This window comes from Coniophora puteana (assembly GCF_000271625.1).
Source record: "Coniophora puteana RWD-64-598 SS2 unplaced genomic scaffold CONPUscaffold_4, whole genome shotgun sequence".
Taxonomy (NCBI): Eukaryota; Fungi; Basidiomycota; class Agaricomycetes; order Boletales; family Coniophoraceae; genus Coniophora; species Coniophora puteana.
Genome location: NW_006913056.1, coordinates 2,174,882 through 2,200,141, shown reverse-complemented (window position 1 = coordinate 2,200,141; position 25,260 = coordinate 2,174,882). Strand labels below are relative to the sequence as shown.

The window sequence follows — 25,260 nt, the reverse complement described above, 5'->3', positions numbered from 1 at the left end:
AATTCCTTCAGATTTTAGTGACAAGTGGTTAGAGATTTGCTTTCCCTCGGTAACGCATATCCTGTATAATACCTTGTGTGGTAGTGATGCCTCGGACTCCAGACGCCACAACAGGAATCCTATGAATAAACTCATCACCTGTAAAAAGTGACAACTGCTGAAATACCACATACGTGAGGTACGCAATTCCGATATATCGACACTATTTTCGTCAGTCATTGTTGCTATCGCTATAGAATAGGGTTCTCACTAAAACGTATGCCAAAGAAGATACGGTCTTAGATCCTTGCTAAAAGATTGCGTCATGTCAGTAAGTCTCAGGTCTTTGTGAGTGTAAGGTATGAGTGGTTTGAATATACTAATCAAGTCGAAGGTCCGTTGGACCATACGATCGGTGACCGACCTGTATTCTCAGCTTATTTACATGCAGTCGCGCTCTTGGTTGGAGCACTGTATGATTATCTAATTGTATCTTCAAACTTATGACACGAACGGTGTGGTTGTGTTTGGTTGCGGCTCCTGTCGGCCCGCACGTTGCCCGCTTTTGAATGTCTCCCCTGTTTTCGGAATGTAGGTCGGTAGTGGTTCTATTCTTCAACGCGAGTCCCTTTGTGGCGCAGGTGCTGCGTACGCGTTGACCCTTTTATTTTGAATGAGGTTCGCCCTATGGTCCTTGCCGTTCAATAGTTATTCTCTCCTTTGTTATATGTTACCCGCCTTTGTATTCCATACTTTTCTGTCACCATACATCCATTGCTCGATCTCCCTCTCTGTGAATATTGCCGTGTGGAAGCTATCGACCCTATCTTAGCTTATAACGGCGGCTGCAAGGCATGATTTTCTCATTCTCGTCTCCCACAATCGCATCGTATCCATTCGTCTCATTGTTTCTGCCGCTCACGCATCATGCCCATTGCTTTCAGCCTCGAAAATAGCGACCGTCGTGCTGAGCATCCTAGGGAGCAGCTAGATGTGCTCCGACGCTTCTCCCACCTACATTCGAGTTTATATCCATTTGAGTGATTTTAACCTACACAAGGACACACCTTTCAATGTGGTAAAAGATTGCCTTTGATTGCAAGTGCCCATCCCTATGTCAGAATAAGTAAGCAATATGGTACAGCACAGCAAGGCAGAGTTATCCTCCAATCCGGTCCGCATCATAATTAATGACTGCCTTTTTTCAAATGGTGTTCAATAGTTCAACCTCAAGGCCCCATGGTGGGTTACCACGCCGACTCTCACCGTAAATAGCAGCGTTGGCGTGCTAGGCATGAGCATTTGAGCACTGCGAAAGGTTTCGACGGCTACATTCAATTTGAGCTGGGTAACCGGAGGTGTTTAAAACTCTCAAGCGAGAGTCGCTGACCTGGGTAGAATTCTAACTCATCTAGAGATTGTTACCCTGACGGCATCTTTGGCTCTGTGGCGTCGCCCCTCTCGGGAATCGCACTGCCATGTCGTGCTTAGTGGCTCTATCCCTGAACTGTACATTACTGCCTTGGTCTGTGGCATTTCCCCCTGTCACAATGCTCGACTGAATTGTGCTTAATTTATTTTTCCGCAGTTATCCGTTATTCGATGGGTTAAGACTCAGTGTACATTAAGTTGTGCATCGATGTCCCTCAGACACTACTCCTCAAAGGAGACGGAGACGATACTAAAACAGATGCAAAACAGGAGGTTCAACATTTCACTTCGAAAGCACGGGCAGCAACTTATAAAAGGTTGACACGTCCAAAATAACATAAAGTTAGTAAAATATAATGCACAGGAAATACCCTAACCAAACTCTGACCTTGCTGCACCAAGTGTGCGATGTAACGCGAAGTCAACATGAACAGGATGCTGATTGATGGTGGTGTCATTGACTGTGACATGTCTCCCTGCAAAGGGCATTCTGAGCAAGATGTAGAGCGGCGGATCTATCCGCAACCGCGTTTTTAATGGAGCGTTCTTGGCGACGAAAAATATCCCTTCAGTCCTTAGCTAAGATGTGGAAGGGTAAACCTGCGCATTGAGATGATTATACTAGATTCAGCATTGAAAGTAGGATCATGCAGGAGCATATAATTTATGAGTGAGGTAAAATACTTCAACATGCGTCCCTTTAACCCTATAACAATTATCACGGGGATTATCTACCCTCTCTCATCTTCCGGTGTTATACTTATTTATTTTGTGTTATGCACCGCGTGAAAAGTATTTCTATCTACCTTTGCCATGTGACCTAAAACTGTATGCCGTTGGAGCTGGAGCGTTTACGCGACGGCGTGTCTTGTAGTACGTCAACTTAACTCCTCCCTCACAAGTATCTACATGGTGCATTTCTCACGATTACTCACAGTAGGATCGCTCCCGGCAGAAATCGACCTAGTCTGGAAGACCTGTGAAATCCAGACAGTAGAAAGCTTGATATCGCTGGGATCTTGGCCAGGCATTAGAGTGGAATGTTGCTAAGCACAAGCTAAAGGTAAGCTGGCCTTTATATCCCCTTCGGTGTCTGGGGACTTAGGCCATTGCATGTCACTACCACAGCCTTTGGCTATGCATGAAGTGGCAAAATCATTGCTTCAAATCATTTATTCTCTCCCGCCCTGGATGTGCGACCCGCATCACAGATGTTATAACCAGTGAACGTACCTTAGAATGAAAAGAACGTTTCGGCAGTGTTTCCCATCGCCTCTCCAGCCCCTCAGGCTTGTGGTCGCACAAAAACTCCATCATTACTCTCATGTTTTTGCAATTATTTGAAAAATGTACTTATCTTTGGATATGCTAGTGATCGTACTCGCATGGGTATGGTTGCCCATTGACGGCGCCGACCTCAGCTGCATCTCGGCCGCGTGAAATAAACACTTGGCCAAGAAACCTGTTGTTGTTACAGCGAGGGCCCGGGTATGTTCATACTACGAGCTCTCACAGTGGAGTCGCGTTGTCAAGAAAGGCATATGTCATGGCACAGAGGGATTGCGCAGCAATGCGTTTGTATGCGTATTGGGTGGGAGGTGTCTTCCATAAGCCACGGGCTCGACTAACCGTGCATTTGCTTTTCTGATAGTGGCGTTCCTCCCACTATTTCGCGCTCTCACGACTTGTCCTTACGCAAGAGGTTACATTCTGAGGTTTAGACGCAAGACACCCTGGGGCTAACAAAACTACACGTACTTATAAATAATATAACCCCTGATCCTCCCCGTACTCAGCCCAAACACATCCCGTGCTCAAAAAGGCTCCTTTATCCCTTTCCACATATATTTCCAGGTGTTGCGACATTTTCATAATGAATACTAGCAAGGCGAGGCACCATGCGTTTTAGCACTTGTGGACAGTGTACCGGTCATCGACTGCCGAACCCACTAATCCAGCTGTGTAATGAAATATTTACGAGGTACATCTCGGGTCTCATCGAAAAACCCTTCCTCTGGTTCCTGGCAAACGTCGAAGCTGAACTTTAATAATTGTGGCTAGTTTCAGCATTTAAGGAAGGCTATCCATTACCACAAAAGTCCGCCGCTCTTTTCACAACCCGTCCAGTGCACGCAGAACAACATGCTCGAAAGACACGAAGTTGAGACCACGCAGGTACCATCTACGCTATGTCCACGCCGCAAAAGTGTCGACTGATACAGCTCGATGTTCTCCAGGTGCGAAAAGCACACGAAGGGACTAAGGGCGTTTCACACGTAGCCATGCTGACGGAAGGTGTTTTCCAAGCCGCCACGAGTGACAGCAAGCTTGAAGTTGAGCTCACGCAGCGTCGACGGTGAGAAAAAGGGTGTAATAGACAAGACATGCCGCGCTCCGCTACGGCACAGTTGAACGTTGAACGCTGAGCGCTGATGGGCAGGGGCGTGAACGATTAGGTACGTATGAACTTTCATCTGGTACATTACTTGAAGACAAAGAACAATAACCCATCCTAACCCTAACCATGTGACAGCTGTCAAGCAGGAGCAATCAAAAGCCGGGGGAAATGTTGAAGATACGGGTAACTCCATGAGCGAGATGGGCTCATGGACGCCCGAGAAATCGGCAGCGATGGACGATACCCTGGGGAAACTACCAGCACGAGATAGAAAAACAAAGACAGCTCTCTGCCGTACCGCAGATGGTCAAACGTCTGAGCATTGGGAACACCGGCGCAGTGCATTTGAGCCCGACAATTCCGGCTGATGTTTCATGACTCAGCTCGGGCACCGGCATCAGGATGAATCCCTCCAATGAAGGCAGAGAAGCTGCAAGGTCTACAATAGATGGAGGCGGCCTGCTCAGCATAGGACCGGCGCACGTCAGCGCGAAGTGCTTTAGCCGGCCCAAACGCGGAAGCACGGCGCTGAGAGCGTTGAAGTTGAGATATAGGCCGTCCAAATTATTCCACGTGGAGAGACAGTCGCTCGAGCGAGGGTGCAGCTGAGGGTAGGGCAAACCTCAACGACGGGCTCGACATGGAGAGGATGAAGGCGACTTCTATGGCGTCTGTCATGGCGTTTCAGTCCCAGCGAAAGACACGCGACGAGGGTAAGAGAGGTCGGACGGCGGACTGGCATAGTGCACGAAACACGGCAGAGCAGATGGACTCGGTGGATCTGGTGACACTGTGGTAGCTGAGCGCCCGGACGCGCCGCGCATACTGCTGCAAGACGGTCAGTCGCTTTCGGCGAGGGCACGCTTGAATCCCTATCAGCAATTGTTTGTATGAGCTACAGAAGCTGAGGTACGGTGCAGTGGCAGGTACCTACCAAGCAGCTTATGTTGTCAAAGCTTCGTGTTTGGTAATCCACCAAGTCTTGAGGAAGACATCGTAATAGAGCGACAGACGAGTTAAGATCTGCGTACAACGTGTCAAGAGCAGGCTCTGATTGCGTCTTGCATGTTCTTGAGAGGTTGTATAAAGGACCCGGGGAAGGAAGGAGCAGATAATGCCCGTGATGCCGGAAACGTAGAGACAGTGATGCATGTCGAAAGTCAAATGCCGGCGTTGGTCCAAACCATCAAATCAGCAGCGTGGACCGTTGGCCGTGCCGAGAGCAGCCAACTGTAATGCTAACCTTGTCAAGCCCCAAGCACAAGCTGGGTTCTATAGGCATACTACTTAGCAGGATTGACACGAGCATTACGAGAATATTTACAGTCCTGTATGCATCGGAGCGCAGACGCTGCCCTTGCTGTCTTACCCCAGCATTAGCATGGGCCACCCTCCGTTTTTTTCTCTCAATCACCTCGGGATCTAGAGCCCCTTCTCATCTGGAATATTTCCTGCTGCCTCAACAGCAGCCCACGCAAAATGCAATGCCATGAACTGGTATGGGTTCCTATCAGTCATGTCATCTGACAAAAACGTATGGCAGGATCATTATCCAAAAGTACCCTACTACCATCAAACAAAATAAGCACCGGTCCTTTACACAGGGCGCATGAAGCAATAAGTAGGTACCAATTATGTCAAAGCTATGTCAATTTCCGTCCAAATGATTAAGAAATAAGTGATGGCAGGGTATGCCAATTATTCTTCGAATGCACATGTGATTCATCTGCCAAATTTGAGGACAGGATATTCCAATATTATGTGAATGAAAAACTATATAACTATGTAATATAGTTTGGAACAAGTTTGGAATAGTTTATGAGCATTTTTGCACTACCTCTTCTGAAAGAACAACCACATGTATAATCAATATATTTGTTAAATATTCAAATGTAAGAAGATTACATTTGCATCACTGGTATGTTTTACCAGTACTGATGCTGTGCAAGTATAATCTACTTAATTATATGTGGTCGCTTTTTCAGAAGAAGTAGTGCAAAAATGCTCATAAATTATTCCAAACCATATTACATAGTTATATGGGTTTTCATTCACGTATTTTTGGAATATCCTGTCCTAAAATTTAGTAGATGAATTGCGTCTGCGTTTGAAGAATAACTGGCATATCCTATCATCACTTATTCCTTAATCATTTGGACTAAAATTGACATAGCTTTGACATAATTGGTATTTAGTTATTGCTTCATGCACCCTGTGTTATGCACATGTTACCTCAGGGTACGCAAATGATGTGGCGCAGCAACTTCAGAGATGTTGAGGCACGTTGATGCGAAAATCAACAGAGAAAGATCTCGACTTATAAAGGATGCGAGCGCGGCCTCGGTTGTTCGGAGTACTGGGGGTACAAGAAAATGTACATGAGAAAAACTGCCGTAGCCGAGACTCGAAGCAACTTAAACCTCCCGCACGGCATGGCGTATATACAAAAACAGCATCGATTGTATTCAAAACGCGACAGACTAGCTACGTACTACCGCTACAGAACATCATGTCGTATATCTAAGCTTAAACGCAGAACGAGACAAAAAAAAAAGCAAGATAAACGGTAGTTGGGAGTTGGGACAACGACGACGTTGTCGGGGGATAGCAATGTAATGTGTTTCTACCTACCTAAACTGCTAAATAACCAAGACATCCGATATTTCCACCGTCGTGTGCATCCGAGTCTGGAGTAGTAAGTCATGTAAAACGGGGTAGAGAACAAGAAAGGACATAATCAAAAAGCATGAAAACAAAGAGAAACAAGGGAAACAAAGGAACAAATCAAGATCCCAGCCCCGAAATAATCGACGGCGCCGCCGACGCGTGCCTCTGTCGGTCCCACAGCCTGTCCTTCGCGCGCACTTCGATGTTCTCGAACGCCGCGGGCTGCGAGAGCTTTATGCAGTCGCGCGTGCCGAGCACGAGCATCTCGAAGAAGAACGCGCTCGCCGCGCGTCGCGACGCCTTCTCGGACATTGTCGCGAAGCTCATCACGCGCTCGCCGCTCTCATCCGTCGTCGCGCGCGTCTCCATCTCCCCGTCGCCGAACGACTCGTCCGCGGCCTCGGGCGCGAGCTCGCGCCGGATGATGCTGATCGCTTTCACGGTGTTGCGGCTATACCCGCTCCCTTCCTTGCCGCCGGCCTCTTCGGGCTGGGTCTGTGCCTGCGACTGCGACTGCTGTGACGGCCGCTCGTCGAACGACGCGATCGGGCACGTCAGGTCCGCATACGTCTCCTCGCCCTCCTCCTCGCCCACCGCAGGCGTCGACATGCGCGTGAGCGTCGACGGCGCCGCGCTCTTTGACCTCGCACGGCCGGGCCCAGCCGAAGGCCCCATGGCCCCGAGGTCGTCATGCGCAGGCGGGAACTCGCCAACGTCCATCTGGAAATCGTCCATCGGCGCGCCCGAGTCGGGGAAGTCGAGGCCCTCGGGTCCACCGAGCATCTCGCTGCCCAGAATGTGGCTCGGCGCAGCGCTACCCGCTCGCCTTGCCTGACCAGGCAGGTCATTCTCCTCTTCTTCATCGACCTCACCACCGGTCTTAGGTTTCTTCCGCTGGCTCTTGTCCGGCGACGCCCCGCGCTTCCGCGAAGCAAGGTTGTTGCCGACGGGGCGCAGGAACAGATCGTTTAGCTCCGGTGCGAGCCCGGGCGGGCCCGCGTAGAAGAACGTGCCATTGGGGGTGGTCTTTGTCGGCAGGAAATGCGCGATGGGGTCGTCGCGGATCTCGAGCAAGCGCATCATCATTGCTGAGCGCGGGAGGAAGTGCTGTTCGGTCACGATCTCGCTTACATCCTGCGTGGTGGGTGCGCCGAGGCCTACGCCGCGCCGGCCGCGCCCACCGGGCCCCGGCCCGTCTTGGAGCTCAATAACGGAGTCGATGATTTGTTTCTTTTCTTTGGGTTTGCGGCGTGCTTTGGCATCGGCTTCAGCCTGGGCCGCGGCACGAGCGGCGGCACGTGGTGTGAGTTCGACATCGGGAGGAGGGGTGGCAGGAGGCTCAGTCAAGGGAGAGGCTGTGCAGTATGCTTGAGCCGAGATGAAGTAAAAATCTAGACGGATGAGACTTACACATTCTACTGGGTGACCTGGTCTGTTCTGGAGTCTTAGCATGCTCGCTGGGAGGCGGCGGCGGGCCATCACCAAAGTCAATACCCAGCTCAAAATCCACACCCGCGATCTCCGGCCCAAAGCCGGCATCCAAATCCATGTCGTCAATGAACGGGTTCTCCGACGCCTGCCGGCTCTTGACTGAGAAAAAGTCCGCATCGTCGCCACCGACCCGCTCCAGGCCGACTTCCCCCAGAAGGTGGGAGCGCACAGACTCGCGAGCGCTAAACGGCGTGGCGGCGTCTCGTCCGACTTCAATGCTTGCCGCGTCGTTTACAACACTGACCGGCCCATCTCCCCAGTCCAATCCGAGGTCTATCTCGCCGAAGTCCTGGGAGCCTATGCCGTCTGAAGGACCAAGGTCGAAGCCGTATCCGGGGTCGTCGAGGTCGAGTTGGAAGTCATCGGCTGAGGGAAGGGTGATGTCTGCCCTGCGGGCTACGTGCGCGCCTTGCGGCTCGGCGAGTCGTTCTTCAAAGTCGAAGTCCCTGTTGAAACTGTTTGTAACCGAGCTAAGGATGCTTGTTGGAGGACCCACCAGTTGATATCCGGGAGCATGATGTCCAAGTCCATGTTTCCGCCCTGGAGCGTGATGGCATTCCGGTTCACGACCAACTGGTCCTCTGACATGTCGACAATTCCTGGGCGGAACGCCTGAAACATAGCAACGTGAGCATACGGCCGAACGCCACAGCCTGAAAGCGCACCATCTTAATCTTGAGAAGAGCTTCATTGCAGTCGTCGAGGAGGTACTTGGCCTTGCGACTGTAGATGCGGACGACACCGAGGAGCAGCTGGCCACTGAGACGGAGGGCCATGACCTCAACCTCCTGGCCCATAATGGCCCCTATTTCACGCTATAAGACACCACACTTCAAGGTATAACGCGTTGACGCACCTGCAGCCTGCTCAATGTCTGTCTGTAGTGTCTGTGTCTTTGAAAGCTTGCGTTCCATGTGGGCCGCGAGCCATACTTTGGCTAACGGCCCGCGCCGGGAAAGAATGGCCTCCGAGTAGAACTGTATGGGTCAAGACCAGTAAGACTTCAAGACAAGATGGTTTATGAGGCCATAACGCACCATGTCAGAGGAAAAGAGAAAGAGAGAGCCCCTGGGTGTGTCGCGGTTGTGGCAGGGAAACGCGAACAACGGCTTGGTTCGACATGACTTGTTGTCTTTTGTTTGTCCTCTGCCTTTCCTCACCTTCCGCGTCCCGACCCCCGAACCCCCGAGCCTCCAAAAATTCGTGGGCAACACCGCCGTCCATGTTGGCCTCAACGTCCCGCGCAGCGCTCAAGAGAGTCCCCAAGAAGTCTCCAACATGTGCTCAAGACACCTCAAGAGCGGCTGAGGTCTTGAACGCGTTTTTCAGTCAGCAGACGCGCCTCTTAAAGTCCTGTGTTCAGTGCTAACGGGGTTCCGTTTATTCTAGAGTCTCAGAGACATGGCATGGCCACCGCTGCGCAACGGCCTCGAACAGGCGAGTTTGGGATCAAGAACAAGCCCTGGACCTTCACGCCCGACACGACCTTCCAAGGGGCGTCTCGCAGGGGCGCGCTCTTCCGGTACAAGAACGAGCTCGAGAGCCTCGCCGAGCGGGGCAAGCTCGCAGCCTGCTTCGACCTCTGCGTGCGCATGAAGGCGGACGATGTGAAACCAGACCTCGACTTTTACAATACCCTCCTGAGCGGTCTGGCGTATGAAGCGCGCACGGTCGAGGCCAACGCGGTTGTGGATGACATGCAGGCGATGGGTATCGAGCCGGATAGGATCACGTATCATCATCTAATAGAGGTGCGTTTCACGTTCCTGGCCTGTGGAATGTAAAGTTTACCTGGATGCGTGCGCGAAGGCCCATCGGTACCGGCCGTCCAAGTTCGCCTGGGACCTCATAGAACGAATGGAAGCCGCCGATATAAAAGCCAATGAACAGACGTTCAGCCTCCTCATTAAACGATTTACAGACAACGAGAACCTCGAGATGGCGTTGCAGCAGATGCAGCTCCTCCTCTCGCAGAAGAAGTCACCCGACCTGTCGAACGTGCAGGATATCATCGTCCTCGCATCCAAGCTCGGCCACCCTAAGCTCGCGTTGGACCTTGCGAGGGAGTTTGAGAAGGGGTCAATACGGCGGCTGGACACGCAGACGTGGATGAACGTCCTGATGGCATCGGCTGACTCGTTCTTTGTACGTCCCCCACTCTCTGGGAACTCGACATATATGCTAACGGTGCCGGCGACGGCCAGGCGGAAGGTGTCACCCAATGCTGGAACAAGCTCGTCGGCGAACTGAGCATCCTGCCCGATGAAGGCCTCTGCCTCTCCGTGCTGCACACCGCGGGCCGGCACGGCCTGCCCGACCTCGCCGCGGACGCCCTGCGCGTGCTGCGCGCGCTCGACGTCTCATGGGAAGAGCACCACTTCGCGCCCGTCATCGAGGCCTTCTGTAGAGTGGGCAAAATGAAGGAGGCCTTCGGCACGCTCTCTGTCCTGCGCGCCAACGGCGTCACACCCGTCAGCGACACGGTTCACCCGATCTTCGAGGCGCTCCGCGCGGACGTCGACCGCATCGACGACTCATGGACGACGCTCGACGCGCTCCGCACAGAGGGCAAGGACATCGACACCGCCGCGCTCAACGCGCTCGTCCAGGCGTGCGTCGCACTCGGCGACCTGCAGCGCGCGATCGGCGCATACCAGGCCTTCGGCGAGTACGGCGCCGCGCCCGACATCGAGACGTTCAACGCGCTCCTCGCGGGCTGCGTCTCCGCACAACACCGCGCGCTCGGCGACCGCCTCCTAGGCGAGCTCAAGGCAGCGGGGATCACGCCCGACGCGCGGACGTACGAGCGCATCGTGCTGCTGTGCCTCACGCAGCCGCAGTATGAGGACGCGTTCTTCTACCTCGAGGAGATGAAGGCGCAGAAGTTCATGCCCCCGCTGAGCGTGTACGACACGCTCATCCGCACGTGCTACAATGCGGGCGACACGCGCTGGCAGCTTGCGTTCGCGGAGATGAAGGAGTGCGGGCACCCCGTCACCGACGGGCTCGCGAAGTTCATCCGGTCGTCGGTCATCTCGCGCGGTCGGAAGGCGGGTGCCTCTGCACCTGAATCTGCAGTAGAAAACTCTGAATCGGACGCGGCTTCGGGGCAGTCGGCGGCTCCGGCTCCACCATCATGATTATAGATGATCATGCCCTATACCGTATTATGGCGGGGTTTACATTCGTTATACTTACATCGCAATTTAGACAACTGGCATATAATCCCACTATTGCTCCATCTCATTCGTTCAAGAGTGCTTGAACAATCGATCTCGATGATACTAACAATGTTAAGCCAAACTTTGTCAGAGTTTCCCAAGGTGAAATTTCCAACGGAAGCACGTCGAGCAGCTATAATAATCCGCATGCGATGACGAGAGCGTAATGCGTGCCTGACCGTCCCAAGTATCTAGAGTCTCGTCAGTCTGCACTAATATTATCACCCCCACGGACAAAATTCCTCGGCCCAACGCGATCAACGTATGCAACTCCCGCCAATGCCCCGGTAGGCAGCCTCGAGAAGTCTATGAACGAGCATGTGCTCGAAGTCGAGCTTAGAGGCTAAGCCTCGACCACCACTGCGTTCCTAGCTCGACCCCGTGCCCTCTCGACGTCCAATACGAGCCCTCCAAACCGTTCCTCAACCAGACCAACCCCCCTCGGACCGAAGAACGATGACCTCCTCGAGGTCGAGCATCTCACATGGTCCCCAGTCAGCGAACGGGACGGCTATGTATAGTCAAAATCGACAATGCATTTCGCACTTTGGCTTACTTATAACGAACGAACAAGATGTAACACAGAGAAGGAAGAACCACGGACGACGACCACTAGACTAGTACTAAGGCTGACGATCGAGCTCGTTTAATCCACTTCCCCTCGCCTCCTTCTCCCCTTTCACTTCTTCCCCCGCCCCCGTTTCCCCGCGTATCCCAGATTATTCGCCCACCTCTCCAATCCCCACACCCACACCCATCTTCCCCGTTTGACAGCCTACAAAAAGCACACGAGACCACAGAACAAGACCAGCAAGAGAACGGCACGGACACAGCCAGACGCAGCACAAACGGATCGCCGCAATCGCCGCAACCCGCCCGGCTCAGACCGCATTAAACCTCCTTGTCCCCGCCCGCACTCACACTCGCACTCGCGCTTCCGCTCCCCTCGCTGTCCTCGTCCTCGTCGCTGAACGGACTGAACTTGAGCTTCCGGATAATCGGCGGCGCAGCAAGCCACGCCGGCAGCCCGCCGAGGCTGAGGCTGTCCGAGAGCCCGTGTCCATGCCCGTTCCCGAACCCGCTCGCAACGCGCGATTCGTCGCCGATGAGCCCGCGCACCTTGCCTGTGCCGGCAAGCGCAGCTGCGGCAGCAGCAGAGGACAGCACAGGGGGAGGCGGGACAGGCGACGACGGGATGCTCCCCACGTCGCTCAGGCTCGGCAGGCGCTCGAGGCTCGTGTGCGTCAGCCCGCCAAGGGCGCGGCGCTCAGCGCGGGAGGGCGCGAACGCGCGCAGGAGCGACGAGCTCGTGTGCGAGAGCGAATGCGAATGCGAGTGGCCGTGGTGCGCGGCGAAGAGGTTCGCGAGCGTGTGGCCTGTGCCGCTCGAGGCCGCCGCTACCGTCGATGGGTTAAGGGCATCGAACGACACCGAGCCGCCGTGCATGGTCACGTTTGCAATGACATTGCCATTGCCGTTGACAGCAGCACCCGTCTGGGGCTTTCCAACGCGCCTCGAGAAATGGAACACCTTGGCGTCTGGGTTGAGACCCTTCTTCGGCTTCTCCTTCTCCCTGGCCGAGGTCGAGAACCACCTCCTCGGCGCACTCGTGGCGGGAGCAACCGCAGCGTCCTCGCTGCCGGAAGACGCCTGCGTGGGGTCCGAGTTCGTACGATACGGAATCCCCATACTCTCGAAAGCCATACGCGCATCGAATGGTGAAGGCGTATCCAGCTCCGTCGAAGGAGGCGACGGTCCGCTAAACGACGCCGCCGACAGCGACACGGGGGACGTCGAGAACGTGCTGCCGGCCGAGTCGGAGGGAACGAGTGTGTGTACATGGAGATCCGACTGGTTCTGCTGCTGTTGATAGAACGGGAGGCACGCCACGCCGGGGGTCTCGAGTGCAGAGTCGAGCACGCTAATGAGGCTGCTTGGGATCAAAGCTGCAGAAGACTCGCAATTGTCGCTCATCGAAGGGTACGTCGAAGAGGATGTAAGACCGTTGGTGGGGCTTATCTGCGGTGCGCATAGCAGGGAAGGGACCGAGTGGGACGGGCGATGCGACAGGGAAGCAATGTCGTCGTCAAAGATGGCGTAGCCCTTGGACCGGAACTCTGCTGAGCCATCGTTGTCGGGGAACGGTTTGCTGCTGAAATTGGATAGAGCACCGAGAGAAAGCCGAGCAGGACGGGGAGACCGGGACAGGATAGGGCTCGTCGACGAGTCAGCGACAGAGCGCCCTGGTGAGGAGAGTACATCATCCGTGACATCAAAGGGATTGAACGTTGATGACCAGGGCGAGATTTCGTCGATGGCGGATCCATGATGATGGAAGTTTGCGTCGTTTTCAGAGCTGCTACGACGGCTGAAGGCATGCGAAGAATTAGTGGACAAGTCATTCTTCGCCGCCTCGGCACGCTCCCTGGCAAGCCTAAGCCTCTCTTGACCCTCCGCGATGCGATCTTCAAGCTCCTTCGCGCGCGCGTTAAGCGCAGCCACCACATCCTCCGCCACCTTCACTTCCTTTTTCTTCTCCTCCAGCTCCTCCATCACTTCCCTTTCCTTCTCATCGACTTCCTCCTTCCCCTTCTCCACGGCATCTCGATCTTCCTGAGCATTAGCGCTCAGCCGCCCCATCTCCTTCTCCAGCTCCTCAATTCGACGCCTCGCATCCTCCCTCACCCTCTCCGCCCTCTTCAGCTTTTTCTCCGCCTCCTTTTTCGTCCCCTCCGCACCCCGCTTCGCCTCCTCCAACGCCTTCGCCTCAGCCTTGCCCTTCGCGCGCCTCACGTCATCGGTCTTCTTCTCCTCCCTGAGCACCTCAACCTCCGCCTGCAGTGCACTATGGCTCTGCGCAGCAGCGTCCCGCACCTCCGTCAGCTGCCCCCGCAACTCCGCAATCGAAGTTTGCGTGTTTGATATCTGACGCAACACCTCGGCAATCTGCGGTGAAATCTGTGCGGAGTCCTGCGACGGATGCGGAGTGGGCGTTGCCGTTATCGTCGACGCAACCGGCACTGCCTGCGGCGTTGGCGTGTGCGCACGCGAGTGCACGTCCGGCTGGCGGTGTTGATGGTCTGCATGCAGCGGCAGCGAGGCTGACTTGGGCAGCGGCGGGGGCGTCGAGCTACGCCGCGCCAGCAGACGTGATGTCGATCTCTCCCTGTTGCGGAGCTTCGGGGCAATGCGTGGAATCGAAGATGGCAACGTGCCCGCAGAAGCAGAAGCGAAAGGGAAGCCTGTCAAAAAAAGCGCACGTTCAACGTGTTTAGCTCCTAGGATTATACAATCAATTACATACGGTTGTAATCGAGTTTGTCGAGGGCCTTGAAACCGAGAATGCCAGAGCTCCACCCCTCGGCGTCCTTGGAGTGAATCATTGCATGGTGGTACCAAAACTCGACAAGCCCACCGCGCCACCAACGGCCGAATGCGCCGATAAACCAAGAATCTGAGACCACTGATCCGTCTTGATCGACACTAGCAGAGGAATTGTGATGGTGCGCGCTGCCATTACCACGGGTAGTGGCAATAGTGCATATTCCAAAGCTGTGGAAAACGTGTTTTGGCGTGCGAAGCGAGACGGACGCGCGGCTCGCGAAGTGGAAGGGGAGGGTAGCGTTGGGTCGTGTCCGGGGCAAGCCTGGGTCAGGATCCGATACGTCATCCGAGGGGTCGTCGAGCCTGCTGAGATGCTGGCGAAAGGACTGTTCGGTGAGGTAGGCGCGGAACGAGGTCTCTGACGGGTTGGTGAGGTAGGCTGATGGAGTGGAGATATCACGTTGAGGATTCGTGTGGCACGACCATTAGGGACATGGTCGGAAACGTGTAGTGTCATACATCAAACACATGTTGGGAGATAGGCCATCGATGAGACACAGACAACAGGGAAGATGACATTGGATACTCACCGAGGATGAGGACGACGACGAGGATGACTAGAGCGAATAAGAAGGACCTGAACTCGGACCGTGCGTGGACATTGTCTGACCAGAGGAGGAGGGGAGTGCTGAGGGAGAGGAGACCAAAACCACCAACGGAAGCACTCATGAGCCAAAGGAAAGGATGGTGTATGGACCTGGCAAGCACGGAGGAGTGCTGCCTGGTGGTGTTAGTAGAGGAGGATGAATGCGGAGGGAGACGGAGTGGGGATTCGTGTGTGGATGACAGTGTTGCTTGAGGACGACTGAGTCGACGCCCCCGATGAGCTGATCGTCGTTGGTTGCGATGACGAGCCTGCTCTTGGGCAGGCCGTGACGGCGTTGGCGATGGAAAGAAAGAGAAGGAGGCGACGGCCAGTGGCTGAGTAGATTTGATGCACACCACCCATCCTCAGTAATTCATTCCCACGCTCCAACTCCCTCGCCGACCAGTCCACCGGTGGCAGTGCCATCTTCTCGGTACCGCGTCACCAATTTCGACACGACAACGACCATTCCCTTGTCATCCATCGATTGTGTCTTTAGCTCAGACTGACGCTGTGTTTCCATCCGTACAAACAAGAGAGCTATGATTGTTTTCAGCTCGAGACTAGGGCTACCCACGTTCATTTCAGCTGTATTGAAGCGGCTTTACTGATCGTCTCCACTCCTCCATTGCCAGTCAGCGTGTTTTCGGAGGGCGCGCCGGGACACCGGACCTCCGGTAAGCGCGCTACTGATTCAGCCAACACTTGTCAGCTCTTGTCTCGCCCTCTCCGATTCGTTCTCACCGTCGAGACGCACCCTGCCGCAAGGCACCGCCCTCCTCATCACCACCGGCGGCGCGACCAGCGCACAGGCCTGGGGTATCAAACACCTTATCGCCCAGATGGCCCGCGGACGCTGTTCGTCTCCAGTGAACAGATAACCTTCATGCCTCCCAACTCCACCCAAACTCTACCCCGCATCGTCGAAGCCTCGCACCGCTTTTGTACAAGGGTTTGCGCCAGCGCGAATATGCGTCATGTGGTGACATCTGCGTGTTACCACTCGCAATCATTACGCCGATAATTATAGCCTGACATGCCGATCGTATACATTTCATGCTACATATTCTTCCCTCGAGAACCCAACTTGTCCATGGCGTGCAAGTATATGCATGTATGCACCGCGCCCGCAACCGAACTCAGGTGCGCTATCACCGAGTTGATAGCCTATAGCGCTCTGGTCCTCGGTCACCACCTCAGACCTCCTCAGACCTACGAGCCTCGCTGAGCTGCCCACTTTCGGACTGCAGATTCAGGCGTTGGGAGAGGTCCAGAGGAAAACTAGAATCCCTGCGTGGGCGCCCATGGACTTGAGTTACCCTCGTGATGCCATTCTTTAGCTTATCGCGGACTCTTTGGAGCAACTTACAACTGCCAAGCCCTCCACGAATGTCATAGCATTTCTAGACATGCTTCGACGCTTGCTAATCACCCCCATCCATCCCAGCTCAATGTCCGAGCTTTCCCCCCGATGTTTAGGCATTAATCTTGATCTTTGCTATCAAAATCTCCGCTGACTCGCTAATAGCACACATCATTCGGAGCGCACCTGTCGCGGCGACGCCGTCTGACAGCCTGCTTCTGTTGAGCCGCCGGCGATGGACTGGCTGCATGTTGATTGTGCATGCACATTGACAGATGTGGCTCAAGAACCGCGCGCCCTGCTTTGTTCGAAGGATCGTTATGCGGAGTTTACTCCCTTGTATCGATCGAAGCAAGGACTGCACCCGTGCATATATCACCTGCGTTTGAACCAGCACGCCACTCGCAACGCTTCTCACATCCTTTCTCAACCATAGAACATCGAAGCTTTCATCTGATAGTCCCATCACAGAACCAGCTCTTATATCGCCTTTCTCGACACCTTGTGAGCCACCGCTATACAGCGCGCGCGGATCGGTCACTTGTTATTTTCTATCAGTCGCTATCTGAACTCTATCCTCTCAGAGCAAATCTTGACACCTGTAATGCGAGTAGAAGTTTCTGTGGCGGCTCTCCGCCCATAATCAAAGAACAGATAAGTGTTCCATCCGTCTTAGGAGAGCTGGGCGGATGTACTTACCAGCGGACCGGCGTTTCTCGGCTCTAAGTCTGAAAATACACGCATGCTTCCCCTTCTTTCAGTCTCACCTTCTCTGGGTTAGCCAAGCCAAAGCACTTTTGCTCACCAAGCCCGGTCCGTCGCCGGTATTATGTCTTGTGACACAGTTAGAGATCACAGCATCTCATACCCTGCCTATTCTGCTCTAACCTTCGTCGGGGTTGTAATGATTAAGCTAGTGCCACCATCCAGGATGCTTCGGGAAGGCTGGCGCTTGTTCTCTTTCATCTGCTGCGCATCTCACGGATGAAACTGAGGCTCTCATGTAGTCCCAACGGTTTCATTGGACTTGGACACAGGCTAGCCTTACACTGGAATATAGTGGCTTTCTGTACAAGCGATACCACTGTAGCTTCGAGCTCCTGTGTTTTCACTGCTCTGGGTCAGCATGCAATGACTGACCTGATAGATAATGATATTTAGCAGAGACCTAAAGTGCTCCAGAATGTGTAAATATTGAAACCGCACTTCAGTGTTCGATTTCGTGTTAGGTTTGAGGCGAAAGCACAGAAATAGCCCCTGAGTATAATGTGAGCGCCACCCTGCACGTGAGGAACAATTTACGCGCCTCGCGAGCGGGCGGCGCAGCTTCCGTTCCATCGTCAGCTACGGCGACGAGCGCATAAGTCCCTGTACCTCCCAACCAACTTTAGAGCGTAGGCATTGTCAGCCTCGCCTCCCCGAAATACAGCACGATTGACATGAACCCTGCCTCATAAACCATCATCACGGTAACGCAAGATGGAGAAGGCATCCCACCTCTCCGTCATTGTCGACCTCTCCCCGACCCAATGGCACCTCTCTGCGCAGCCGTCAAACCCGTACCCGCTTTCCATCCAGTCCTTCCTCTCCCAGCTCCTCGCGTTCCTCAACACGCACGTCGCTGCGAAGCATGAGAACACGCTCGCGGTGTATGGGGCGTTGCCGGGTAAGAGGTGTGGTCTCTATCTCTCTAGTTCTCAACATCGACCCAGCTGACTGGCTATATGCGACTTGGCTCGCTGCAGCGTGCTTCTGTATTCCTCCTCCGACCCTGCGCCTGAAAACGCACCCGCATCCGACGCGAACGCGTTCACCCCCTTCAAGCTCGTGGACGCTACCGTCGTGGACCGCATCATGCAGGAGTTCGAAGCGGTGTCTGAAGCCGAGGAAGAAGGTACTGTTTCCTACCCTCGCGCATTGCCTGCCTTTCCTGAATGTACTCACTGCCCTCAGCCCCATGTTCCCTTGTCTCGGCGCTTGCGAAAGCCCTATGTTGTCCGTCCCTTCCCTGCTTGCTTCGCCCTGGTGGCGCCTAACGACCGTGGCTGGCCTTGACAGACATCAACCGCATCACTCACCCTTCGACCAGCGCTGGCCCCGAAGATCCAAATGAGCTCCCCGACCCGCGCATCCTCATTCTCTCCGTCTCACCCGACCTGTCCTCATCCTACATCCCGATTATGAACTGCATTTTCTCCGCGCAGAAGCTCGTATGTCACTCTCGTACTTTGATCACGCCCCCTAGATAACGTTCATTGTGCTAACGCATAAACCAGAAAGTAACGATCGACGTATGCAAAGTATACGGCCCCGAGACTGTCTTTCTCCAGCAGGCCGCGCATCTCACAGAAGGGTCGTACATACACCTCGAGCGGCGCGATGCGCTGCTGCAGTACCTCGTCGTGAGTCCCCACTCGTCTTCATAGCCAGAGAGATACTGACGGCGACTCGCCCAGATGTCCTTCCTCGCGCCTCCCTCGGTCCGCGGTGTCCTCGCGGTACCCCGACAAGAACGAATAGACTTCCGCGCTGCATGTTTCTGCCACAAGAACATCGTAGACATTGGCTTCGTGTGCTCCGTCTGCTTGTCGAGTGAGTGCTCCGTGGACGAAGGCCGTTTGAGCTGTCGCACTTACCCCTCCCGCTCGAAGTCTTCTGCCAACCTGTCCCTGTCTGCTCAACGTGCCGGTAAGCCCTCGATTTCTGTTTCTCTCTTTTGTGTGTAGACCACCCCTTCAGAACTAAATTCCCCATCAAAACGCTCCAGCGACTCAACGCATCGCGTCCGCCTGGTCCGCCGCGCCAGGCGACGCCGCAGACCTCGCCAGCGAAGCCTAGCACAAATGGTCATCGTGGCTTTGGTCCAGAGCTCAACGGGAGGCCATGACATAATGCGATACAGAGAAGAGGATGAAAATATCGCGAATTTCGTTCCCGTCACAGTATCCATATGCTGATGACGCAGATTTAGCATGTGCTGCCAGCGCCCTCGATGATATATGTCTGTATCAAACTGTAATCCTCCAATCTAGCCTGTGGGTATGCAGCGCTACCGTCCTCCGCATCGCGTTAGGTAAATGTAGCTATGGGTATCAAATCGTTCAGGGTCACATGAAGGTCAATCGTATCTCAGGGTATGGTAATACCGCCCCATTTCATGGCTATGGGTTCAAACTGGGGAGGGCTGCTCCTTCTGGCGGAAACACATGCACAAGCTGTCCATGCATGCCTTTAGACACGACCATAAGCCTTCCCAGCACGGACACAAGCAGTCTAGCCAGCAAGGTCTCCCTTCATCTTCTTCAGCGGGCTTTTCCTCACCTGTAACTGGTGGGTTATCCAACGACTGCCTGCCGCTATCACTCGGAAAGTCAATCCGATCGGGCGGAATAAAGGGCGGGCAATGTCCATCGTTGGGATCACTGGGCGGTCTCCCAGTTGTTATAATAGGCCTAGATCGCGTGGTGTGACTACTTCGAGGCGAGTCGTCTCTTTGCGGTGTTGACGTCGAAGAAGGAGAGGGAGAGTCTTGATTCTCTCCACTCGGTCTGGAGTTTGGAGGGGTCGGTGCGCGGGCAAGGCGCTGTAGGGCTGATTACGACGTGAAGCAAGACAGGCAGGTGGGGGACGTACTTCTTTTTCCTTCGCTATCTGGTTGATATCAACTGAATTTCCTGGCTTATCTCCAGCATAGTCAAGGGATATCGTATTCATGGGCTCAGCCACGGCTGATGGCTGCCGTAATGAAGCTTGCGAAGTGCTCATAACTGGGAATGAAGCTGACGGAGACGACACTGGCGTGCTAGGTTCAGGTGTCACTGTCGTAGCCAGTTCTGGTGCAGAGATAGGCCTGGGCGGTGTGTAACTTGTTGCGTGTGATGGGTTATGTGAAGGTTGCGGGACTGGTGATTCGCTTGCATCGTTCAGCGCCTCTAACGAAGAGCTTCTCTCTGAGTAAATTTGTAAGCTCGGCCTAGAAACTTCTGCGTCAGGAGCATCGGAAGGTGCCTCTGAGTTGGCTTCATTGCTTGGGGGAGACGAGACATTTGAAGCGGGCGGAGGGCACGCCGCCTCTTCCAAAGGTACGTCGAATTGAATGATCTCAGCCGCAGCTTCGTCATATTGGATCGATGGAATGTGCGACTTTGGGGAAGCGGAGGACGCTCCTGGCGAAAAGCTAGCTGTGGCCTCAGCCTCTACAGGAAGTAGGGTCGGTGAAGACGAGTTGGGCAGGTCAGGCGGGAGCACCTCTGGCGACAGCTCAGATTCCATTGGACGATTTTCTGGAAATATTGAGGAAGATCTTGAAGGAGGTGGCGTTAACGGCGCTCCCGAAGGATTGGTAGAGTCACAAATGTCTGTGGTTTGCGACTGGCCTGGCGGAGACTTTGACCTCGGCGGAGTGAAGTGCCCGTCGGTTAAATGCCGAGTAGATACCTTAGCCTGAGTGGCGGGCCCCCGACCATACCCTGGAAGTAGTTCTTTATTCGAAAAACCCGAATGTCTAGGAAGGGGGTGACATTGGGTGCCATTACCGCTGGATGTTGGGTATCGAATGACTCGGGTTGGTTTTCGGATACCTTGAGTTCATGTGGCGGCTGAAGCTGGAGTAAAATAGTAGTCAGTATCGATTTACGAACAATCATATTTTATTGAAAAGTTACGCACATCCTGATATATGGCCTGAGGTTTGCGGCTCTGCATTATCAAAGTTGAGAGGTGTAGATCAGCTTAAGGGGAAGGAGCAAACCTCCGTCCATGACTGTGACAATGCCTCATATCCTTTGTCGAACGCTCAAGCGCTCAGTGCTGTGCGTTCCTCTCTCACTGCAAATAAAAACAAGAGATAGCCACATAACGGACGTGTGCAGCATAACGTGTTTCGAAGCAAGGAGAAAAAACACGACTTCATTAACACTGTCCGATCTAGACCGATCAGCGGGTTAAAACGTGCCCATCCTCATGTGTTTAAAATGAAGCGCCAAGTAAGATGCCGTCCGCGACTGAGAGAGATACCGTCTCTGCAAAAGTTTTATCCCGTTTACTACTTGAGTGTAGCTGCTGTGTTTTCTGTGCCATCCCGCCACGAGGATTAGAAGAGCTAGCGCTGCTGAAGGAACATAAATCAAATTCTCAAGCGTCTAAAAATACAACGAATTATCTGTGAGCGAGGTACAGGCAATGTAAACGAATCAACGCGCACGCCAAGCAACATTCAGGACGAGACAAAATCCCGCTGCCCCTTCACCCAATGGTAAGAGCTCAATGCTAGATTTGCTGTAGAGTTTTACTAACAAACAAGCTCGACACTTACCCACGACATGAGGGCACGCTGCGCGAATGACCGAAAAGGAGTACGAAGATCAACAAAGAGGCCAATCGCATTAGAGCTATGCTTGCTCAGGCTCTCCGTTGTCTAAGGGTTATTCTTCATGCCTGTGAGATTCCAGTACACCCCGAGATCGTGGTGTCAAAGGAGCACGTGTCCCCGGATTCCTAGAGAAAGATCGCCCAGCCCACGCGTTGTCAGAGTCATTGTCAGCCCCGTGTACACCTAGTGATCTTGGTAGCCGCTTACGATTTTCCCGAAACTTAAGGGTAAGCCTCTTCCTGTACGCTTTGTTTGAGCTCCGTTGGAGGTGTTATGATCCCATTTCCTCTGCAACCCTTCGGTGTAAACGTTCGCTATGGAGCTTCTTCTGGTCGTCTGGTCGTATAAATCATGTCACAATCGTTTTCCAAAAGCTAAACATACACATAGAGGATGTCATTCTGGATCGTGTTCACTGTCTCCTAAAGACCACCGTGTCAGCAAAGCGAGGAGTCACCCGACAATGGACAGATGCTATGCAAGCACTGCATCTCCCAGCTTTCCGCTCTGGAATCCGTAGGTACATCATGTGGTGATAACCTAGACAGGAAATTTCAGGCCATTGCGACCACAAATATCACACTCGTACGGTGGTCACCAAGAGTTAGTCTCATCTTGAAACATAGAATACGGCTAGCCTTTTCTCAGTATGTATTCCGAGGTCCTGTTTATCTCGCTCTCGATTGTCTTGATACGAGCCGTCAGTAGCTTCGAGAGTGCCAGTTTCGAGCTCGGAGGAACCATGATGAAATTGGCATCCCTTGGCGGTTTTGGGAAAATCAAGTGCCGTCGTGGAAGCTGAAGAGCTTACAGTTACAGGTGCAGCACTCATTGGACTGGTCACTAGCTGATCGCGCTTTGATAGAGCTGCGAAGAAGCCTCGTAGAATCTAAAGCAAGTGAAGTTCTCACACGAGGTAACGCCGCCGACCACTCCTAGGTGGGAGGCAGGACAGAGCGACATCAGGGACGTCCAATGACCAGGATTTCTTCAGATGCTGAGCGCACTTGAGATGATTCCGAGCGGACACACATGCCTTCCTATCGCGAAGTCGATCGGAAGGTAACGTGAGTGTTTATGCACGACGCCGAGGTTAAAGACGAACACGGAGACCTGCGCATGTTAGCAGATTTTAGCCCTTCTACGGAACTTTCCACATGACAGAGTGTTCCCTCGTACCAGAGCTGTGCGAAAGCCCATTCTCAACCCTTTACCCAGTGTTTCAACGCCACCTCATGTTTCGCCGACCGGGTTGTTGCATCTCGTCATCGCACAGACAAGCACTTGGTGCAACTTCCCGAAAACTATACAACCAACACCGAGACGTTGGGTATTTCGCAGCCAAGCATGCCTTCAGCACCAGTCTTGATGTCTCCCTATCCTGATGTGTGATATCAGAGCCCTGCGACTGCAGGCACACAACGTGTTTATCACAAATCTGCCGATGCAGAGCAAACGGTATCCTCATTGCCCAATAGGTAGAGAAGTGATGTATAGATGACTCTCGTCATCGCCAGCGGAGGTTGTCTCCCTGCGCAAAACCTTGATCTATGCCAAACGATAAGTTGGCTCGGGCGCGCAACGACTAAACGAAACCTACCCTCGGCGAGGAACCGGGCCACGTGGCGTACCCGACTGCCATGGTCTTCGTCGTGAATCCGCACCATAGCCGTGCTGCGGCACATCAGGGAGTATACTATAAGTGGTGGATAATAAAGCTCACCGCGTGTATCGCCGCTTTCGCTGGCCTCCTTCGTCAACAACAGCATGCCAGCTTGTGGATCACGTTCGCCGCGTGCCTGCAGGGGTCCTGCACGGATCAATTTCAGTTTCATTGAACTTTGTAGTCTACGGGAAGAAATATGAGCTGTAGGGGATAGGGCTTACTGCTGAACTTTCTGGTCAATACGTCCTGTAGGACTTCGTGTGCGTCGCAGGGATCGTGAAGCGCCTCTCCTAGTGCTCGGGCAAGACTGCAGCGTGCGATGTGTTCCCCGCCACCTGTATAAGCTCTTATTAGCATGAGAAGGCTTTCTCGAAAAAATTAACTGGCTGACCTGAAACACTGCACGCCATCCCTCCCGCTGAGGACTGCTGGGCCCAGCAGCCCGCACCAAAGATGGCTGCCTTGAATGTATGCACCCTTTCAGTGAAGGCCGCTCATACAAAGGCGACTTCATACCTCTCCAACGCGACCAGAGTACTTGAGCAGCAGCCCTCCGCTAGACCACCTCTCGGCTTCATCGTTCCCTGTCCGTTTGACAAGTTGAGCCTACCTTGACACGCACGCAGCCATATTCCCCCGCGCATCGAGCACGACAGCCCCAACAGTGTCCTGCATAGCTTCCTCCGGCAGGCTTTCGGAGTCATCGACGGCGGGCCCACCAGCTTTGCTCCGCTCGAGACGCATCGTCCACTTTGTCCAGTCTGCCTTGGCACGAGACGAGATGAGGGACTCGGGAGGGACAATCTCAATGCCACTCGAATGCGCAAAGGTGTGTGCTCCAGCACCGACTAACGTCCTGGAGCAGAATGAAGTTCCGATTCAATGCATACATCCAAGATTCGACCGAGCTGAAAGGACGAACATGGGCCGGATGCGTCCCAATGGATCTGGCTCTCTCGAGTGCTCCAGGACCGCTCTCGCAGCTCGGATGGGGTTTTTCACGCCTGAATGGGCGATACGAGTATAAGTAAGACGAGCGCCGAAGGCGATAAGTGCTAGGCCTGAAAGAAGAGCCGATCAACAGACCGCTCACCGCGCCGACGCTGCCAAAGTCCCCCGTGGAGCCGTCCATGATCGACGCGTCGCATTCGACTGTTCCCGACTCTGTCAGGTTCGATCCGAGTCCTGTGTGGCGTTGGTTCGTGGTTGAATTGATGAAAGGGAAAGGCGACGATGCTTCACCAGCGTTCAGACAGTCCTCATCTTCTAGTATCGTGACCGCCCTCTCCACGAGATCCAGCGCAGAACACATGGATACATCAATCGACTTCAGTGTTTCAGTGCATGCGCTGGTCGTAGAGGAGAGGAGTCCTCGTGAGTATTTAATGTTGTGATTGTGCCAGCTCATAGGCCAAAGAGTGGATTAATCACCGTTTCAGCGCGCGTTTAACCTGAGCCTCCGATTCGCGGCTATGATAGCCTGCTCCTCCGTGGACGGCAAGGTAGACTTGTCCGTGATGTTGAGCCATGTAGTTGAGTCGGACGTTGAAGGAGGTAGCCTAGAAGCTCAATGTTAACGCAGGTCGACGCTTGACCCAGACGTTGGAGAACAAGGGACTTAGGCGCCCATGTCACGATCGGGCCGACTTCCGAGGCTTTTGGAGCCGTGATGACGCTTGAGCGCAAAAACACTGGTAAGTACA

At 53.8% G+C, this 25,260-nt stretch overlaps 7 protein-coding genes across 7 annotated transcripts; 2 read left to right on the top strand and 5 right to left on the bottom strand.

Moving 5' to 3' along the window:
* Positions 1-2,230: 2,230 nt before the first annotated feature.
* Positions 2,231-2,441, bottom strand: CONPUDRAFT_152301 (uncharacterized protein; the record flags this gene model as incomplete). The annotated part of the gene is made up of 2 exons (XM_007768892.1): positions 2,231-2,277; positions 2,336-2,441. 2 exons carry the CDS (start codon positions 2,439-2,441, stop codon positions 2,231-2,233), a joined length of 153 nt encoding a protein of 50 aa, XP_007767082.1.
* A 3,830-nt stretch (positions 2,442-6,271) lies between these two features.
* On the bottom strand, positions 6,272-9,043 carry CONPUDRAFT_136365 (uncharacterized protein). The gene is made up of 6 exons (XM_007768891.1): positions 9,004-9,043; positions 8,823-8,943; positions 8,632-8,771; positions 8,463-8,578; positions 7,886-8,412; positions 6,272-7,830 (listed from the first exon to the last, which is right to left on the bottom strand). The coding sequence occupies exons 1-6, from the start codon at positions 9,004-9,006 to the stop codon at positions 6,593-6,595; spliced, it is 2,145 nt and encodes a 714-aa protein (XP_007767081.1). The 5' UTR covers positions 9,007-9,043; the 3' UTR covers positions 6,272-6,592.
* Positions 9,044-9,169: 126 nt separating this feature from the next.
* Positions 9,170-11,195, top strand: CONPUDRAFT_81278 (uncharacterized protein). The gene is made up of 4 exons (XM_007768364.1): positions 9,170-9,294; positions 9,356-9,717; positions 9,776-10,111; positions 10,171-11,195. Exons 2-4 carry the CDS (start codon positions 9,559-9,561, stop codon positions 11,104-11,106), a joined length of 1,431 nt encoding a protein of 476 aa, XP_007766554.1. The 5' UTR covers positions 9,170-9,294; positions 9,356-9,558; the 3' UTR covers positions 11,107-11,195.
* A 534-nt stretch (positions 11,196-11,729) lies between these two features.
* CONPUDRAFT_164244 (uncharacterized protein) lies at positions 11,730-15,316 on the bottom strand. Its single transcript, XM_007768890.1, has 3 exons — positions 15,102-15,316; positions 14,492-14,950; positions 11,730-14,429 (listed from the first exon to the last, which is right to left on the bottom strand). The coding sequence occupies exons 1-3, from the start codon at positions 15,238-15,240 to the stop codon at positions 12,079-12,081; spliced, it is 2,949 nt and encodes a 982-aa protein (XP_007767080.1). The 5' UTR covers positions 15,241-15,316; the 3' UTR covers positions 11,730-12,078.
* Positions 15,317-17,870: 2,554 nt separating this feature from the next.
* CONPUDRAFT_136362 (transcription factor Tfb4) lies at positions 17,871-19,581 on the top strand. Its single transcript, XM_007768889.1, has 8 exons — positions 17,871-18,193; positions 18,266-18,414; positions 18,474-18,515; positions 18,579-18,730; positions 18,797-18,922; positions 18,977-19,112; positions 19,172-19,208; positions 19,260-19,581. Exons 1-8 carry the CDS (start codon positions 18,000-18,002, stop codon positions 19,405-19,407), a joined length of 984 nt encoding a protein of 327 aa, XP_007767079.1. The 5' UTR covers positions 17,871-17,999; the 3' UTR covers positions 19,408-19,581.
* A 409-nt stretch (positions 19,582-19,990) lies between these two features.
* CONPUDRAFT_71858 (uncharacterized protein) lies at positions 19,991-21,224 on the bottom strand (the record flags this gene model as incomplete). Its single annotated transcript, XM_007768275.1, has 4 exons — positions 19,991-20,068; positions 20,154-20,913; positions 20,958-21,124; positions 21,189-21,224. The coding sequence occupies 4 exons, from the start codon at positions 21,222-21,224 to the stop codon at positions 19,991-19,993; spliced, it is 1,041 nt and encodes a 346-aa protein (XP_007766465.1).
* Positions 21,225-23,371: 2,147 nt separating this feature from the next.
* On the bottom strand, positions 23,372-25,165 carry CONPUDRAFT_101971 (N-terminal nucleophile aminohydrolase; the record flags this gene model as incomplete). Its single annotated transcript, XM_007768888.1, has 11 exons — positions 24,989-25,165; positions 24,800-24,906; positions 24,644-24,742; positions 24,480-24,561; positions 24,168-24,413; positions 24,074-24,113; positions 23,949-24,018; positions 23,779-23,892; positions 23,615-23,701; positions 23,492-23,565; positions 23,372-23,439 (listed from the first exon to the last, which is right to left on the bottom strand). Coding segments are annotated over exons 1-11 (1,083 nt in total), but the record flags the coding sequence as incomplete, so codon positions are not given.
* Positions 25,166-25,260: the final 95 nt, after the last annotated feature.